This window comes from Palaemon carinicauda, chromosome 19 (genome assembly GCF_036898095.1).
Source record: "Palaemon carinicauda isolate YSFRI2023 chromosome 19, ASM3689809v2, whole genome shotgun sequence".
NCBI classification, from domain to species: domain Eukaryota; kingdom Metazoa; phylum Arthropoda; class Malacostraca; order Decapoda; family Palaemonidae; genus Palaemon; species Palaemon carinicauda.
The window spans coordinates 5,785,966-5,803,465 of NC_090743.1; the positions used below are offsets into that span (position 1 = coordinate 5,785,966).

The following is a 17,500-nucleotide window of genomic DNA, read 5'->3' on the forward strand; positions in this document are numbered from 1 at the left end:
TTTTGATATTTATGTATCTACACAAAAAGTGGATTTAAAATAAAGAGGACCCAGTTAGTGACACCAGTCAAGTGTTCACAGTTAACTTGCAATCTGTCAGTCTCCCAGAAATTTCCATTATATAATAATAATTGGAAAGTAATGATAAAAGTGCCAGCGATGACCCTTTTCATATATTTATATTTTATTTTAATAGATATAAACAGTAAAGTGTCCAGTTTTCTTATATTTTTATTACTATAATTGGGTAACTATGGTGAGTCTTGGTATATTTATTTAAATTCACGATTTTTGGGTGCATAATTATGTCTCAAAAACAATGCTATTGACGGATCACCTCTTCTTCCGTTAAAAAAGACTGAGACTTCTTAACCATTAGCTGCTCTCGTATTATTATATATATATATATATATATATATATATATATATATATATATATTATATATATATATATATATATATGTATGTATATGTATGTATGTATATATATATATATATATATATATATATATATATATATATATATATACAGTATAGGCTATATATATATATATATAATGTATGTATGTGTGTATATATGTATATGTGTATATATATATGTGTGTGTGTAAACAAACTGTAATCGAATAGTTTAACATGTTTCTTGAAAAAGGCCTATGAAAGAAATAAAGGAAATGTAATTAAAACACTATATTTCGACCAATACATACTGTCCCCCTTCAAGGTATAAAGTAAAAAGGAGAAATAGAGTGGACAGTGACGGTTTGTATATAAAAGCAAAAGGGGTGTTTCCAATTGTTCTAAGGTTGTATTAAATGCTGGAAGGATTAGCACCTGGATGGAATTAAATTGGGCTAATCCTTCCAGACTTAATACAACCTTAAAACAATTGGAAACACCCATTTGGTTTTATATATAAACCGTCACTGTCCACGCTAATCCTTTTTTACTTTACACCTTGAAGAGGGCCAATTTGTATTGGTCCAAATATAGTTATTTAATTATAATTCCTTTGTTTCTTTAATGGGCCTCATTGAAGATATATATATATATATATATATATATATATATATATATATATATATATATATATATATATATATATATATATATATAGCTGTGTATGAAATTTAAACCAACATATAATGAGCAGCCAGTAGATTTCTACCTTACAAGGTATGTAGATTATCTCATATCAAATTGGGCCAAGAAGTGTTCTCGAAGGGCAGAGTTATAATTGCCCACAGTTACCCACATCAAACGTGAAATACGCGTACATATTCAGAAGTACTTTGACATTTTAATTTGGGCAACTTTTATTGGGGTGGGTAATTCACTGTGCTTAATAACTTACGCATCGATATAGGAATATATATTATATTAGTTTTATTCTGTTTGATATATTTGATAACGTTTTACATAAAGGTTATCAACGTTTTTTTTTTTTTTTTTTTTTTTTTTTACTCTGGCCCTATAGTTAGCGTACACCAACTTTTCCCAAAAGTACCCAAAATGGAACGAGAAACAAGCTTGAAAACTTTCCTTCTTGAAATCATTGAAAAGCCATTGACGGAGGGGAGGGATACGCCTTTTTAAATGTGAAGCCTCACGCGCGGGAGGGCATGGAGGAGGGTCGCAGGTGGCCTCTAGCAGCTGTTTAGCTCTCCCCCACCCCACCCCACTCTTTCACCCCCATTCCCCCTATTTTCCCCAACCCCAAACCTCCTCTACTCTTGCCATATGATGGTACTCCCAAGTCGCCTGTATATCATGATGCTAAGGGTCGAATATTGTATCGGGATGTTTTGTTACTATGTTTACAGTTTACTAAATAAAAGTTTAATATGCATAGTATTTGTATTTCTGGAATACGGTGTTTTGAGCACTGCAATTAGTTATTATTATTTAGACCAGAAATTACACAAATGTTACGGTTAAATTATTAAATGATATTATCATGTTACAAAAAATCTAAAAGATTTTGAAACAAAGTTTAATCCTTCATAATAATACTTCCGTTTTCTATGCTATAAACAAATAATTTTAATCCCTCTGACACCTTTGCACTGTTAATCAGGAATAGCCCACTGGTGTTTACAATACAAGATATGAAGGTATTTATTTCATTTCTTGCTTTATTAACCTATATATATATATATATATATATATATATATATATATATATATATATATATATATATATATATATATATATATATATATATATATATATATATATATATATATATATATATATATATATATATATATATATATATATATATATATATATATATATATATATATATATATATATATATATAATGTTTTGTAACCTACCATATAAAATAAATTTTATAAATAAAGCTGTATTTTGCAATTGAATGCTGTATTCATAGCTCCCAAGAACTATGCAGGTAAATGCAGAGTGGAGATATTCTTATGAAGTGAATACTACCATTCACATGTCAATGAGGACTCACTGACTTCTGCTGCCGTCTGGTGACGGAAACAGGAACTATAATAGTCCGAGACTCATACCGGCTTTATATTATCCGAGACTCATAGTATAGTAAACAAACATTACACGTGCTTTACCTTATTTCTATTAACGTAGATGATTGTTATTATATAATATTGAATGTAATTTTAAGTATATATGAATGCAATCTTCCGAAAAGGTAATATATTGAGGAAATATTAATGTTACTTGGGTTTTACAGGTGGTGGTAGGCGGAGTTTGAGGGGTCGGCGAGCGGTGGAGTAGAACGTTTACCCGCTACGTCAGTCTATCACCATCCAAAGAACGGTGAGGTTGTGCCGCGTGCCGTCCTCCGCACCATCACACGCACCGCTTACAACTTTATTTTATAGCCATGCGGTGGCTAACACAGCCCGTGGCCATCGTACTGGTCATGGTTTTAGCAACTGGTTTTGTGTCAAAGGTGAGTTTCATTCAATTGTAATTTTCAAAAAATTAAAATTTGTAATGTAAACATATAGTGATAGTTTTTTCTTTGAGTTTTGTGTTCTGACTTGGTCAAAACATCAAAAAACTTGAATAATGGCTAGAGTATTTTTACAATCGTATGTTCAAGTTGCAAGATGTTGAAAATAATAAGAATTTATTTTCTTTCTTTGTCAAAAACATCAATATAACTTGAATAATAGCTAAGAGTATTTTGACAATTGTATGTTACAAGATGTTGAAAACACTAACAATTTATTTTCTCTCTTCGACAGGCCTCTGCTAACGCAGTTTTCGAACTCAAGCTTAAAAATTTTGTGAACCAGTTCGGAAAAGACACGGAAGGCCACTGTTGCAGTGGATACAAGAACTCCCAAGGATTATGTAGTGGATCTTGTAAGACGAAATTCCGCGTGTGTCTGAAAGTTTATCAAGAAGTGATCGACCCGTCGTCTCCTTGTACTTTTGGAGAGGCCGTCACGCCCGTTTTGGGCGACAACGAAGTGGATTTTTCTAAAGTGGATTTAGGCGATTTTGTCAATCCCGTTCAGTTTCAGTTACCTTCGTGGCAGGTAAGATTTTTACAGCGATATGGTGGTGTTTGTTTATAAGTTGTTAAAGATATATTTTTAATCGAAACCTCAATGAAGTTTCTTATTAAAAGTTTAAATATATATTAATGGAAACTTTTTATAAAGTTTCTTATCGGAATATCAGTTTTGAGTGATCGAATCCCAAAGTTGCTCGTCTTTTATTGGAAAAAAAATCTCTTAATTAAAGTGATTTCCAAAAAGTGAAAAAAAACCAACTGTGAAAAAAGTGAGTTCGAAAGTGAAAGAAAAACAATTAAGTGAAAATGTTCATTGTGAAATTGTGACTTGGAAAACAGTTTGTGAACCTAATCAGCTTCACAGCAGCATCAGTTGTGGTCAGACAGGTTTTTTTTTTTCATCCAAGACTCGTTGTCTGACGACTTTTTTTTTTTTTTTTTACCATCACTGTGACTAGCAAAAGCTTATTATAACCCGCAGCCAAGTTCCCACGCTTCTGCACACGAGGATTTACTTATATGTGAATTTTAAAGTGATAAGTGAAATTTATCTTAAAGCCATTTGGCATTGCCAATGATTGTGTGATATATTAATTTTTTATATAAGTGATTAGTGATTGATCACTATATTGGCAATATGATCTGAAATTTAAAAATTTTGTGATTAAATGTGAAAAATTTAGAAAATTTAATATTGGATGAATCATATAAGTTGGCTATGTTAACCGTAGCCTAGTTCAGTGATTAAGAAACCCTTTGGGGATATTATGCGTGAAATGTGGTTCATACGAATTATAAATACTTAAGAAATGACATCGATATAAGTGAATTAAAGAAGAACTAAGTTTAAATGCAACGTTCTATATGAAATGCATTCAAGAAAAGTTGTTGAAACGCCGAAGTTTCTGTTTTCCAGTAAAATGACGAGCGCTTTGGGATTTAACGACACGAAATGATATTCCGTTACTTGTGATTTTCATGAAATTATAAAATTTGAAAAAGTGTAAAAGTGAGGGTGTCGTTCTAAGAGTTATTTTCTTCTCCTAAACAGGGAACTTTCTCGCTCATCATCGAAGCTTGGCATGAAGAACCCAACGATACTATCTCCTATGTCGGTGAGTTGAAAACCATTAGTTATTTGTCGAATCTCTCTCTCTCTCTCTCTCTCTCTCTCTCTCTCTCTCTCTCTCTCTCTCTCTCTCTCTCGAGGCAGTCGTCAACCGTTTTAATAGAGTTCAGCATTTAATTTAATCTAGGGAGGGTTGTGCAGAAATTGTGCTAGGTTAGGTATATGATATATATATATATATATATATATATATATATATATATATATATATATATATATATATATATATATATATATATATATATGCGTGTATAGATTTATATCATTTACGTAGGTTTGTGTGTATATATATTGTGTGTGTGTGTGTATATATGTATATATATATATATATATATATATATATATAGTTTGTATACTTATACAAATGTGTTCATGTATAAAGTTATGTATGTATGAAATATATATATATATATATATATATATATATATATATATATATATATATATATATATATATATATATACTGATTGGCTACTTACTAGACTGTTATCTTATTTAGTCCTGAATTAACTGGCGAAAAACGAAAGGGAGCTAATGAGAATAGTTTTTCGAGATATATATATATATATATATATATATATATATATACATATATATATATATATAATTAGTTGGCTGCTTACTAGACGTATTTTATTTAGTCCTGAATTAACTGGGGGAAAAACGAAAGGGGCTATTGCTATGTCCAAGTACATTGTCCGACCTTTTCATACTTAAAATTTCTTTAAGCTTTCCGGAACATTAGTTTCTTTAAATAATGAATAGATGTGTCTATTTCGAATTACTTAACAGTTTCCTAAGTTTTGTAAAGTTAGGTTCTGTGCAAGTGAAAATGCACATTTAATTTTTAGGTTCATTTAATATGAATAATTTTTCTTAACTGAAAATTTGATATTTAGAAATTTCTGACTTATTTTCTCTAGCAGTATCGAGTATCAGTACTTGGGTAACAATTGGTAACTTTATCTTGAGAGTATAGTGTATATCATGTACTGTATAGTATTGCAACTCATAATTTTCAAAGCAACCACTTTAGTGTTAATTATATGTTTTCTAGTTTGACGAATTGGAATTAACTTTAAAAAAGTAATTGTGGTTCAGTTTCCTATCAACATATACATTTCCTGGACGTTTCTAGTTTCTGTTAATTCTCCTATTGGGTAATTTTTATGCTATTGTAGTGCAAAATTTAATTCATGTTTCACTTAATGTTACATTGAAAGGTTTTAAAAATACTATTCGTTCAATAATAACACATTCGAGTGTTCTGTCATATGCATTTCAGTTTGAAATTAATTTGAAAACACACACATTATATATATATATATATATATATATATATATATATATATATATATATATATATATTTATATATTATTGCAAAGTAGAAAATATATAGCCATCCATTTTTTTTTATTTTTCTACTGTATATAGATAGTGGGTAGATTTTAACGGTTCCATTTTTTTCCTCAATTTCTATTATATCCAATGTGATAAAATTATGGGTATATAGAGGTTCTAAAACTCAGGCTGGGGGAATCTTAATAAGTCCCATTAGAGTTGGTGGGGACTGGCAGGATATTAGTGGTGGCCTGGGGGCGGACGGGACGCAGTCAAGGCCCCCAGGCGCTGTAGGATACCCGCCTCTAGCACTGGCTTCCAATGTTGCCATCTCTGACTAAAATTTTATCATTATATTTCAATAGTAGCCTTGTAATATTTACGGTATCAGCATTCGACATTGAAGGAGACCGTGTCATTCATTTCAGTTAGGTTGTTCGTTTTGATACTATGTTTAGGGCAATAATAACTTAAGTTAACTCAAGTGACTCTGATATGGTAACTGCTAAGGGGGGAACTCATCAACTTTGTGTCGTGTAGTTAGAGATAGCTTAGAAAATTGATGTTTGGGAGATATCTTTTGTGTATTCAATTCTACTATGATTGCTGTCTTGTTTCCATGCTTTGAATTTATTTGATTGAAGTAGAACACTGTTGTTATAACCCCCCCCCCCCCTCACATCCCTCAAGTCCTGACGCTCTGTTGCACTCGAATGCGCTCTGGGCTAGGGAAGTTATTTCCTTCCATGTCCTGAATTGTGTAATGGCTGTGGTTAATACTCTCGATTGATATTCAGCATAGTCAAGTCTTTTAAATGTCGTTAATACTTTCTACGACAAGTTACTCTCAAGACTATTTAGTGAATTCTCCCATTTGAGTTGAAAACATCTTTGCTCCGTTCATATTGTTAGCTTTGCCGGTCGACACCTTGAAGTTTCCCAGGGTAGGAAGGAGGAGGAAACAGCAAACCCTCTTTCTCTCCTCATTCCCCCTCTCCTCCTCCTCCTCCTCTTCCTCACTCCGCTCACCTCTGACCACGCCAGCTCTCTCACACGCTACCGAACTTCTCTTGTGTCTTGACCTCTGGCGTGCCCTTCATTGCAAACTTTGTGTATTTAATTAAATTTTAATATGGTTTATTGTTAGTATTTTGCTTTTATTCGATGCGTATAATGCTAGGAAGTGGATCAACGTCTTTTTAAGTCCGATGTAGCTGGAGAATTACGGTTAAGGGAATGATTTTTGTCTTGAGAGAGAAGCATATCCAAGTTTTGTTATATGTTCATTTTATTAAGTTCCTTGTATGTTATGGTACTCATTATTTTTCTTTCAATCCTATTATGAGATCATTTACCATCATACTCCTTATTCATGAACATTAAACGTTTGTAAACTACCGTCTCTCTCTCTCTCTCTCTCTCTCTCTCTCTCTCTCTCTCTCTCTCTCTCTCTCGCCTTCCCTACTTCCCTCATCACCTCTTCAACCTCACTCTAAACCCCCCCCCCAACCTTCTCGTCCCCACCCCTATCTCGACCCCGGAGCGCTTCCTTCGCCCTCCGCCACTGAGTGTGAGAAATTCATTTCCTGTGTTAAGAAAGCGAGTAAACCCAGTCCATTTAGCGATCAAGAAGTTGCAAGCGTAACGTCACCTAGGTCTTTGACACCTTTTACCTTGCTTGTCAAACCATTCGTACTAAGAAGGTGGTTCTATGTATTAACCGAGATCTCGACCTCTCTCTTTTCATGGTGTGGGTGGAGAGTATATAGATAAGCAAGAACATGTACGTGGCAATTGCTAAGCCTGCCCCGGGCAGTTTTTAAGGGGGGTATCATATCTGGTTAGTTGCTAATATTTGCACTTGTGTACGGAGTACAACTAGGTAGAAATATCATGGGAATCTAATATGGAGAACTTAATATTATTGATTGTATTAAATGTAAATAAATTGTTGCATGTGCATATACCTGTGAGGCCCCAGGATTGTGTATGCGGGCCATCACTGGTGTGAGCCCACTGCTGTTGCAGTCAGCCTCAACACTTTCCCACGCTCCCATGCACTCACAGTCATGCAGCCAGGCCAGCGCCATGCACATACCTCCCTCCATCCCTCCCTTCTCTCTCTCTCTCTCTCTCTCTCTCTCTCTCTCTCTCTCTCTCTCTCTCTCTCTCTCTCTCTCGAGATCTTGAGTCTCCCGTCGCTGTCTTTGCTGTAATTTCCCTACCGTATCAATCGGTTTTTTTTTTCCTCTCCATGTTTGGTATGCTTGTTAGTTTTACGCTTTTTATAACTTCATATCTCGCCTTTGTATTACATGTAGAATCTTAAGGAATTAATGTATATTTTTTTCATTTTAAACCTGTTAGTTGGATTATATAAGTTTATTTCTTTCGCATATATAGAATCTTGGGTAATAAAGTATATAATTTAAACCTGTGTTAGTTGGATTATATAAGTTTATTTCTTTCGCACAAGTAGAATCTTGGGAAATAAAGTATATTTATAATTTTAAACCTGTGTTAGTTGGATTATATAAGTTTATTTCTTTCGCACAAGTAGAATTTTATGAAAATAAAGTATATTTTTAATATTAAACCTGTGTTAGTTGCATTATATAAGTTTATTTCATTCGCACAGGTAGAATCTTAAGGAAGTAAAGTATATTTATAATTTAAACCTATGTTAGTTGGATTATAAAAGTTTATTTCTTTCGCCCCCTTACAGGTCCTGCCTTGATCACTCGGCTGATGACCCAACGTTGGTTAGAGTTGGGGGAAGATTGGACTGACGATGATCACCGAACTGCTCACTCATCTCTCAGCTATCAGTACCGGGTCACATGCCAGGCCCATTACTATGGAGAAGGGTGCCGCAAGTGGTGTAAGCCCAGGAACGACTCGTTCGGGCACTACAATTGCAGTGCCTCTGGCGACCTTGACTGCCTTGATGGATGGCAGGGCACCGAGAACTATTGCCTCACACGTAAGTTTAAACAAGTTAATTATCTTGATATTTAGAGGTGTTTTTATGTTTTTAATGTTTCATTACTACTTAGATCGTTTGTTTCCTTATTTCATTTCCCCACTGGGCTATTTTTCCCTGTTAGAGTCCTTGAGCTTATAGCATCCTGCTTTTCTAACTTGGGTTGTAGCTTAGCTAATAATAATAATAATATAGGTTTTATTATAATTATTATTATTAGCTAAGCTACAACCCTAGTTGGAAAAGCAGGATGCTATAAGTCCAAGGACTCTTAACAGGGCAAAATAGCCCAGTGAGGAAAGAAAATAAACGATATAAGATGTAATGAAACATTAAAATAAAATATTTTAAAAACATTAAAACAGATATTTGATATATAAAATATAAAAGTATTATTAGTACTAGCTAAGCTACAACCCTAGTTGGAAAAGCAGGATGATATAAGCCCAAGGACTCTAACAGGGCAAAATAGCCCAGTGAGTAAAGGAAATAAGGAAACATTAAAAATAAAATATTTTAAAAACATTAAAACATATATTTGATATTAAAATATAAAAAGGACTAAGTAAGTCTATGCATTAGATTCAGATTAGGCTTACCCCAGGTCAAAATTTAACGAAATTCGACTTACGAACAACTTTGAACCTATGGTGAAGTTCGTAAGTCGAAGTTCCATCACGCCTCTTAATTAAGATCTGTTAAATTGGATACATTCCGAAGCTTAGAGTTCCCTTTGCATTGATGACCACGCGGTGCTTGTTTAAAAAAAAAGGTTTTGTGTAGTAGGGGTCGGTGATATTCGCCAGATGGTCAAAAGGGTTAAGTGACGTCACTGACAGCTGCTCTACGCAATCGGGGTTTTTGGGGGAAGATCTTTGTATCGCGCGCTTGGTTTCCTTACATTTTATAGTTCATATATATATTCCCCCCAAATTGGTTTAACTTGGTTTTATATATGAAAAGTAGCTAAAGAACATATAGTTTTAGGAAATATTAGTAGTATTGATGATATCAAACAGTTGCATATTATTACACATATACTGTATATACACACATACTATATATAAATATATGTATATATATATATATATATATATATATATATATATATATATATATATATATAAATATATGTATATAAATATATGTATATATATATATATACACATATATATACATATATATACACACATATATACATATATATATACATATATATACATATATATATACACACACATATATATATATACATATGCATACTCAGTAGTTATGTAGTTTCACACTTTTAATGAGGTTTTTCTTTTTCTACAGCCATCTGCAGTGCAGGATGTCACGCCACTACTGGCTTCTGCGATAATCCAAACGAATGCAAGTAAGTATCGTAAACAGATTATTAATTATGGGTAGGAATGGGTGATATATTGGTTTTATAATAAAATATATTATTTATGCAGTTAGTCATCTTTTATCTTATATTTATGCTCTATTCAGTTGGTGATCTTTAATCTTCTATAAACCCATTTCATCAATGCTGACCCCTTTATTTTTGCATTGCAGGTGTCACATCGGATGGGAAGGTCCCAATTGTGACCAGTGCATCGTCTACCCTGGCTGTCTCCACGGCTCCTGTCAGAAGCCGTGGCAGTGCGAGTGTGACGAAGGCTGGGGTGGTTTGTTCTGCAACCAAGATCTAAATTTCTGCACCAACCACCAGCCCTGCAAGAATGGAGCCACGTGTTTTAACACTGCCCCTGGATCCTACTCCTGCGAATGTCCTTCCGGTTTCTCGGGCACGAACTGTGAAATCATCAATGACACTTGTGCTACTACTCCGTGCCGGAATGGGGGCACCTGTCTGGATACCGGTGACGATCAATTTGTGTGTCAGTGTCCCTCCGGTTACACAGGACAGTACTGTGAGATCTCGGGTCAGTCTTGCGCTGATCGACCCTGCCTCAATGGTGCTACTTGTTCGGACACACACACTGGCTATCAGTGTTATTGTCGGCCTGGCTACGAGAGTACCAACTGTGAACGTCCTGTGAACGAATGCACTTCCGACCCGTGTTTAAATGGGGGTTCGTGTGTTGATGAACATGACGGATTTCAGTGCGTTTGCCCTGTGGGATACACTGGGAATATGTGCCAGACCAACATCGATGACTGTGCCCATCGTCCTTGCCTGAATGGAGGCACTTGTATTGATGATTTAGATTTTTTTACTTGTAAATGCGTTCCAGGCTTCTTGGGTAAACTTTGTCAAACTAATGTTGACGATTGTAGTACTCAGCCATGTGCGAACGGAGGTACTTGCGTGGATGCAGTGAATGATTTCCAGTGTCAGTGCCGTGAGGGTTGGGGTGGCAGGCAGTGTACGGAGTCTGTGCCCATTCGAGCATCCCCTTGTTCATCCTCACCTTGTCAAAATGGAGGTTATTGTACCGAGAGAGCAGATCTACCCTTGGGTTATCAATGCAGCTGTCCTACTGGTGTTGGGGGCCCCCTCTGCACGATTGTTACTAAACCTTTGATCGTTGGTGAAACCGGCGAGTCGATGTCCCCAGCCCAAGTAGTCTTGATCGTGACTTTCAGTGTGGCAATACCCTTACTGGCTTTAGTGTCAGCTTTGGTGATCGTCTGCATGAAACGTCGGAGACGCCGCGATCGTGCTCGTCAAGACGAAGAAGCAAGACGCCAGAACGAACAGAATATGGTTCACAATGCTGTGAATGCCGTCAACAAAAAGTCTTTGGAAGATATGATTTTCAATTCGTTGGATTATCCACCGAAGCCCTTGAACACCCGGCCACAAAGTCACCCTCATCCTCACCATCCCCAGCACCATGAACCAGAATTTCATAAGAAAGAAGTCGAGAATACCTACAGCATCGTCCCCACCAGGAGTGCTAAGCCTTTGAACAATGATGTTTCGAGGCACTCCTTAGCAGATCGTCTGGAGAAAGACCTGGACGCTCTCACTTGCCGTGGCACGCCCACTTCAGAGCTTAATGCGCCCTGCAGCAAAGACTTGCATCTGCCTCGAACTCGTAGTCACAGGTAAGATGGTTATTGATTGTATTTTTGAATGTTTGGTCATATGCATTGCACCTTCAATACTATTTTATAACAAGAATTACACCTTCAATACTATTTTATCATAGACATTGCACCTTCAGTACTATTTTATAACACGAATTACACCTTCAATACTATTTTATCACAGACATTGCACCTTCAATACTATTTTATCACAGGCATTACACCTTCAATAATATTTTATCACAGGCATTACACCTTCAATACTATTTTATCACAGGCATTACACCTTCAATACTATTTTATCACATGCATTTGCACCTTCAATACTATTTTATCTCATGCATTGCACCTTCAATAATAATTTAACTTAGCATTTCATCTAGTTATTGGTTTTATCCTTTTAATTTTTAAATTTAATTTAATCTCGATTATGGATCTAGTTGAAAAATCTTGAAATGTAACTAGTGTTTATTTTTGTCTTTATAGCATTATATAATTTTATTTTTTCACTTTTAAATTTTACAATTTTCAATTAAAACCTCTGAATCTAATTGAAAAATCTTTTAATTTAACCAAATAGTTTTGTTTATTTTTTTACAATTTTCATTTAGACGTGAATCTAATTGAGAAATTCTTGAAAAATTCTCTGAATCTAATCGAAATATCTTGAAATTTAACCAAATAGTTTCGTTTATTTTTTAAAATTTTCATTTAGACGTGAATCTAATTAAAAAATTCTTGAAAAAAAAATGCTTAATGAATGTTCCTTTTTCCACAGTGATGTGTACTTGAAACGAGGCAGTGGATCGGGTGGCTGTGGGCCCATCGACGTCCACACGTCGACCAACACCTTAACGTCGACGTGTTCGCCGTCGACCTGCACAACGCCGTCGAGCGTCTACGTCATAGAGGAGCACTACGACGACGACGAAAACTACATCGCCACCGAAGTTTAGTAGTGTCACGGTGTCCTAGAGTTAATATAAAGAAAAAAAATAATCGATTTTAAGAATATATTTGCTAGTGACACCAAAAAAAGACTTATATACTTTTACAATTATAGTATTATTTTTTTTTTCCTCCTGTCCTCTTAATATACAAAGTATTTTTTCCGATCTTTTTCTTAAATCTAGTAATTTCCCCATCTCGCTGAGGAAGTGATTGTTCATCACTTCGTTTAGTCCCACACACATCCAAAGATGTTTTAATTTAGATTTTTTTTTCTTGCAAATGTGTTATTTATTTATTGTTAAAATAAATGATTTTATAAAAAATGCTGTAATTTGTGGTATGTGGTACAAAGTCGTGGTATTTGTAGTGCCTTCCAAGTGAACAGTGCGATTGATATGATAAACCAAGAGACCACAGCAAGCTGCTCTCTCTCTCTCCCTCTTTCTCTCTTTCTTTCTGTCTCTCGTTATTGTTGCGGCTCGGATGAGGAGCCCCGAGATGGGACGAGAAAGAGACGTTACAAGAGTGCCACTTGTGAGACGAAAAATATTTTGACCAGTGCAGTTACGAGCTGGTCTTTGGAGTGCCAATTCCCCTTTCTTCAGAAACTCTGTTCAGGCTTCTTCTTCCCCCGTTTAAGTTGTGCTGGACACTTTGATTGTTGAGAAACTTCCCTTGTGCTCTGACTTTAACAGTAGGTGGTCATTAGGTCAGGAACCAAGAGGCAAATGGAGCTCGAGCAGAAAAAAACTATACGTTGAGACAGTTGCTGTTGTGTCTGTCAAGTTTATTTTATTATAATTATGATGCTTGTATTAAAGGGGGTGGGGGAGAGAGTGCCAGTCAACTGCTTTGTGAGATAGTTGCCAAAAAACCCTAACGGACGCAGACAGAGAGAGACGAACACTAAAGGTATAATACTTTGCAGTGGCAGCAAAGTTTTATTTTTTATTTACACCTTTCCTCCTCTACCCCCCACCTTCTCCCCTGAACGATCTCAGTGCGGTGGTGTGTGAGTGGGCGGGACTCCCTTGGCATTCCCTGCCTCGATGTTCATATATATTTTTTTTTTCTATTTGCTGGCATGGAATAGTTTTCTCTTAAAATATGAATTTGTTATTAATTGACACTTTACAAAAAAAAATTGTGATAATTTGTTTGCCACCATTATACAGTTGTGTTTTTTGTTATTTATAGATGTAAAATAAACTGTTCCATAGCATAGCAAACCGGGCATTAAAATGAAATGCTAATCTACTTAATTGAAAGAGGGAGTTTTTAAATTTAATTTCATTGAGAAAAAAAATTTTGTATTTTGGTGTTTAAGGAAAAAATTTTTGGTAATCAAACTCCCACTTATAGGCTTCAGTTTCTCTACTTAGCCAGTTTAACAACAGCTATTATTAAAAATATGTTAAGAATCACTTAATTTCATTGCCATGTTCGAGTACAGTTGTTTTTCTAGTGAGAGTTGTTATTCCGGCTAGGAAAAGATTTTTATTAATTTTTTTGGAATGGAAATGATCCAAGTGTTTTCCACGTCTCCCCTGCATCATCCACGTTCCTTACGCCAATGCCCTTTCTTTCCAGAAAAAGGGCCTCAGCGCTCACTAAGTCAAGCCATTTACCCTTTATTTCTTTAGTCATGTAATATTTTTTTTTTCACTTCCCATCGCATTTATTTCATTTTCTCCTGTGTAAAAGTGGTACTTTTTTATATTTAATTCGGAACGCTGTTTTTCAGTCCCCAAATTTTTTTTTTTGTGTATAATGAAATATATTTTTTGCCCTTCTGCAATTTTTCAACCGCCTCAGATATATAGTAGAATGATGTCTCCAGATAATATGTAAAATGTAGTTATTAGCAAGTGAAATTTTGTGAAAAGGTGGCGATGTTTTAGATGTTTCTACTGCAGTTCGTATACATTGATGTTTTGTATAATTAAAAAAGTACACTTGGCACAAGGGAAATATGTCTCGAATGTACCAATGTTTTTTGTACATTGTGCCCAGGTTTTTACTGAATGTACATTGTAATATTTGAGTATTTAAAAAGTTGTAAATATGATGTAAAGCCGATGTGTATATAAATCGTATCCCGAGAGAACGGGAATAAAGCGAGTCATATTTTTTCAAAATTGTAATTTTTTTATCCTACATTTTATCTAATCTATTATGAATAATATTGTATTTGAATGTATTAAGTTTGGTGTAAGTCATAGAGTCTGACATTAATACAAAGGTCTTCTTCCAATTAAGGCATAGAACATAGTGATTTATGTAAATGGCTAATACAGAAATTAAGTAATGCTTATATTATTGGATTAACTTTGCATTAGTAACTAACTCCAAAAGAAACCAATGCTTATGTTGTTGGATTAACTTTTCTTCATGAAGTAATGTCTAGTATTAACTTTCATTTGAACAATGGCTAACCCAGAAAGAAAGCAATGCTTATATTATTGGATTAACTTTGCATTTGTAACTAACCCCAAAAAAGAAAGCAATGCTTATATTATTGGATTAACTTTTCATTTGAAGTAATGTCTTGTATTAACTTTCATTTTTTAAATTGTTTTCTCTAAAGCATTGTTTACGAACGAAAGGACCTATGGAAATCGAATACATTTTCTTAATTTTTTAGAGCCACAATTATTAGTTCAATAAAAACAAATTTGCCTAGTTTTTATAGTACAAGTAAAAAAAGTAAGACAAATATTATTGTACTAACTTTCATTTGAATAATGTCTTGTATTAACTTGCATGTTTGGTTAAATTTTCCCTAAAGCATCGTTTACGAACGAAAGGACCTAGGGAAATCGAATACATTGTCTTAATAATTTTTTAGAGCCACAATTATTAGTTCAATAAAAAAAAATTGCCTAGTTTTTATAGTACAAGTAAAAAAAAGTAAGACAAATATTATTGTATTAACTTAAATTTGAATAATGTCTTGTATTAACTTGCATTTTTTTGTTAAATTTTCCCTAAAGCATTGTTTACGAACGAAAGGACCTAGGGAAATCGAATACATTTTTTTAGAGCCACAATTATAAGTACAATAAAAACACATTTGCCTAGTTTTTATAGTACAAGTAAAAAAGCAAGACCTGGGAGCTCTAAAAGTCTAGAGATATTCAGCGGAAAGGAAAAAAGGAATCCTATCGTTTGTTCAGACTTAAATGGAGTAAGAAAGAAAGGAAAAAAGTCTTCCCGTCAAGGAGTGTGTTCAAAGGTCACTAGTCTCACGGTCATGCTGGTTGGCGTGGGAACGCTTCACTTGCTCCTAAGGAACCTACTGCAAAAGAACATACGGTATCCTATAAATAAGACATACGGTATTCTATGAATAAGATATACGGCGTTCTATAATTAACGGTATTCTATAAAAAAAGAACAGGGCATTCTACAAATAAGACATATGGTATTTTATAAATAAGACACTATTCTATTAATAAGACATACGGCATTCTATACATTAAGACATACGGCATTCTATAAATAAGACTACGGTATTCTATAAAAAAGACGGGGACACAAATTACGCAAGAAACTTAAAAAAAAATAAGTACCAATTTCGCTAAAATAATTTTCTGTCCAAATGATGCCTTTTTAATGAAGATTAGTGACCGTTTTGATGATCTGTTAGCTTGAAGTCAAAATGTGAATTAAAATAATAGTCGTTTTTCCAGATGGAGTAAAAGTACTAGTCTAAAAGAGCTGTTATTAGCTAAAATCAATGTGAATTAAAATATAGCCTTTTTCCAAATGGAGTAAAAGTACTAGTGTAAGAGCTGTTATTGTTAGCTATAATCAAAATGTGAATTAAAATATAGTCGATTTTCCAAATGGAGTTAAAGTACTAGTCTAAAGAGCTGTTATTGTTGGCTAAAATCAAAGTGTGAACTAAAATACTACAGTCGTTTTTCCAAATGAAGTAAAAGAACTAGTCTAAAAGAGCTGTTATTGTTAGCTAAAATCAAAATATGAATTAAAATATAGTCGATTTTCCAAATGAAGTTAAAAGTACTAGCCTAAAAGAGCTGTTATTTTCGCTACATTACAAAATTAAATGTGAATTAAAATACTACAGTCGATTTTCCAAAATGGAGTAAAAGTACTAGTCTAAAATAGCTGTTATTTTCACCACGTTACAAAATCTAATTAATGTTGTCTTAATGCGTTTCTCATGTAAAAAAAAAAAAAAAAAAAAAAAAAAAAAGTTATTTTAATTTCCCTCTTGCACATGATCAGTTGATGAATGCACCTCAACTGAAAAGACTCGTCTTGCGCCAATAAACATCCCCTGGCTGCCTACCTGCGTGCAGCGTTGAACATAATTGTTGAGAAATATAGTTTGATTTGGCTTTTCTGACAGACACATCGGCGAAACGAACGAAAGATGCCATTTTCGGTCGTATGCCACTCATCGACAAGTGCGGAATTAACTCCCGAAAACGCTGAGTGGGAAACTCACCTAAAGTAGGAGACCGCCAATTTGAACATCCTCCTCTGGAGGTAGCGGTAGAAACAG

The 17,500-nt window shown here is 34.3% G+C and overlaps 1 protein-coding gene and 1 long non-coding RNA gene across 2 annotated transcripts in view; one reads left to right on the plus strand and one right to left on the minus strand.

The window, feature by feature from the left end:
• Delta (neurogenic locus protein delta) overlaps positions 1–13,146 on the plus strand; it is a 17,893-nt gene extending 4,747 nt beyond the window's left edge. The window contains exons 2-8 of the mRNA XM_068393100.1: positions 2,724–2,945; positions 3,244–3,540; positions 4,570–4,633; positions 8,716–8,973; positions 10,288–10,348; positions 10,534–12,033; positions 12,794–13,146. Of these exons, the coding sequence (XP_068249201.1) occupies positions 2,877–2,945; positions 3,244–3,540; positions 4,570–4,633; positions 8,716–8,973; positions 10,288–10,348; positions 10,534–12,033; positions 12,794–12,971 (2,427 nt within the window). The 5' untranslated portion in view covers positions 2,724–2,876 and the 3' untranslated portion in view covers positions 12,972–13,146. The remainder of the gene's footprint in view (positions 1–2,723; positions 2,946–3,243; positions 3,541–4,569; positions 4,634–8,715; positions 8,974–10,287; positions 10,349–10,533; positions 12,034–12,793) is intronic.
• LOC137658412 (uncharacterized) overlaps positions 12,775–17,500 on the minus strand; it is a 94,834-nt gene continuing 90,108 nt past the window's right edge. The window contains exons 2-3 of the long non-coding RNA XR_011047327.1: positions 17,444–17,500; positions 12,775–12,986 (exon numbers count right to left, since the gene is read on the minus strand). The exon at positions 17,444–17,500 is cut by the window's right edge and continues 65 nt beyond it. This is a non-coding gene — a long non-coding RNA (uncharacterized lncRNA). The remainder of the gene's footprint in view (positions 12,987–17,443) is intronic.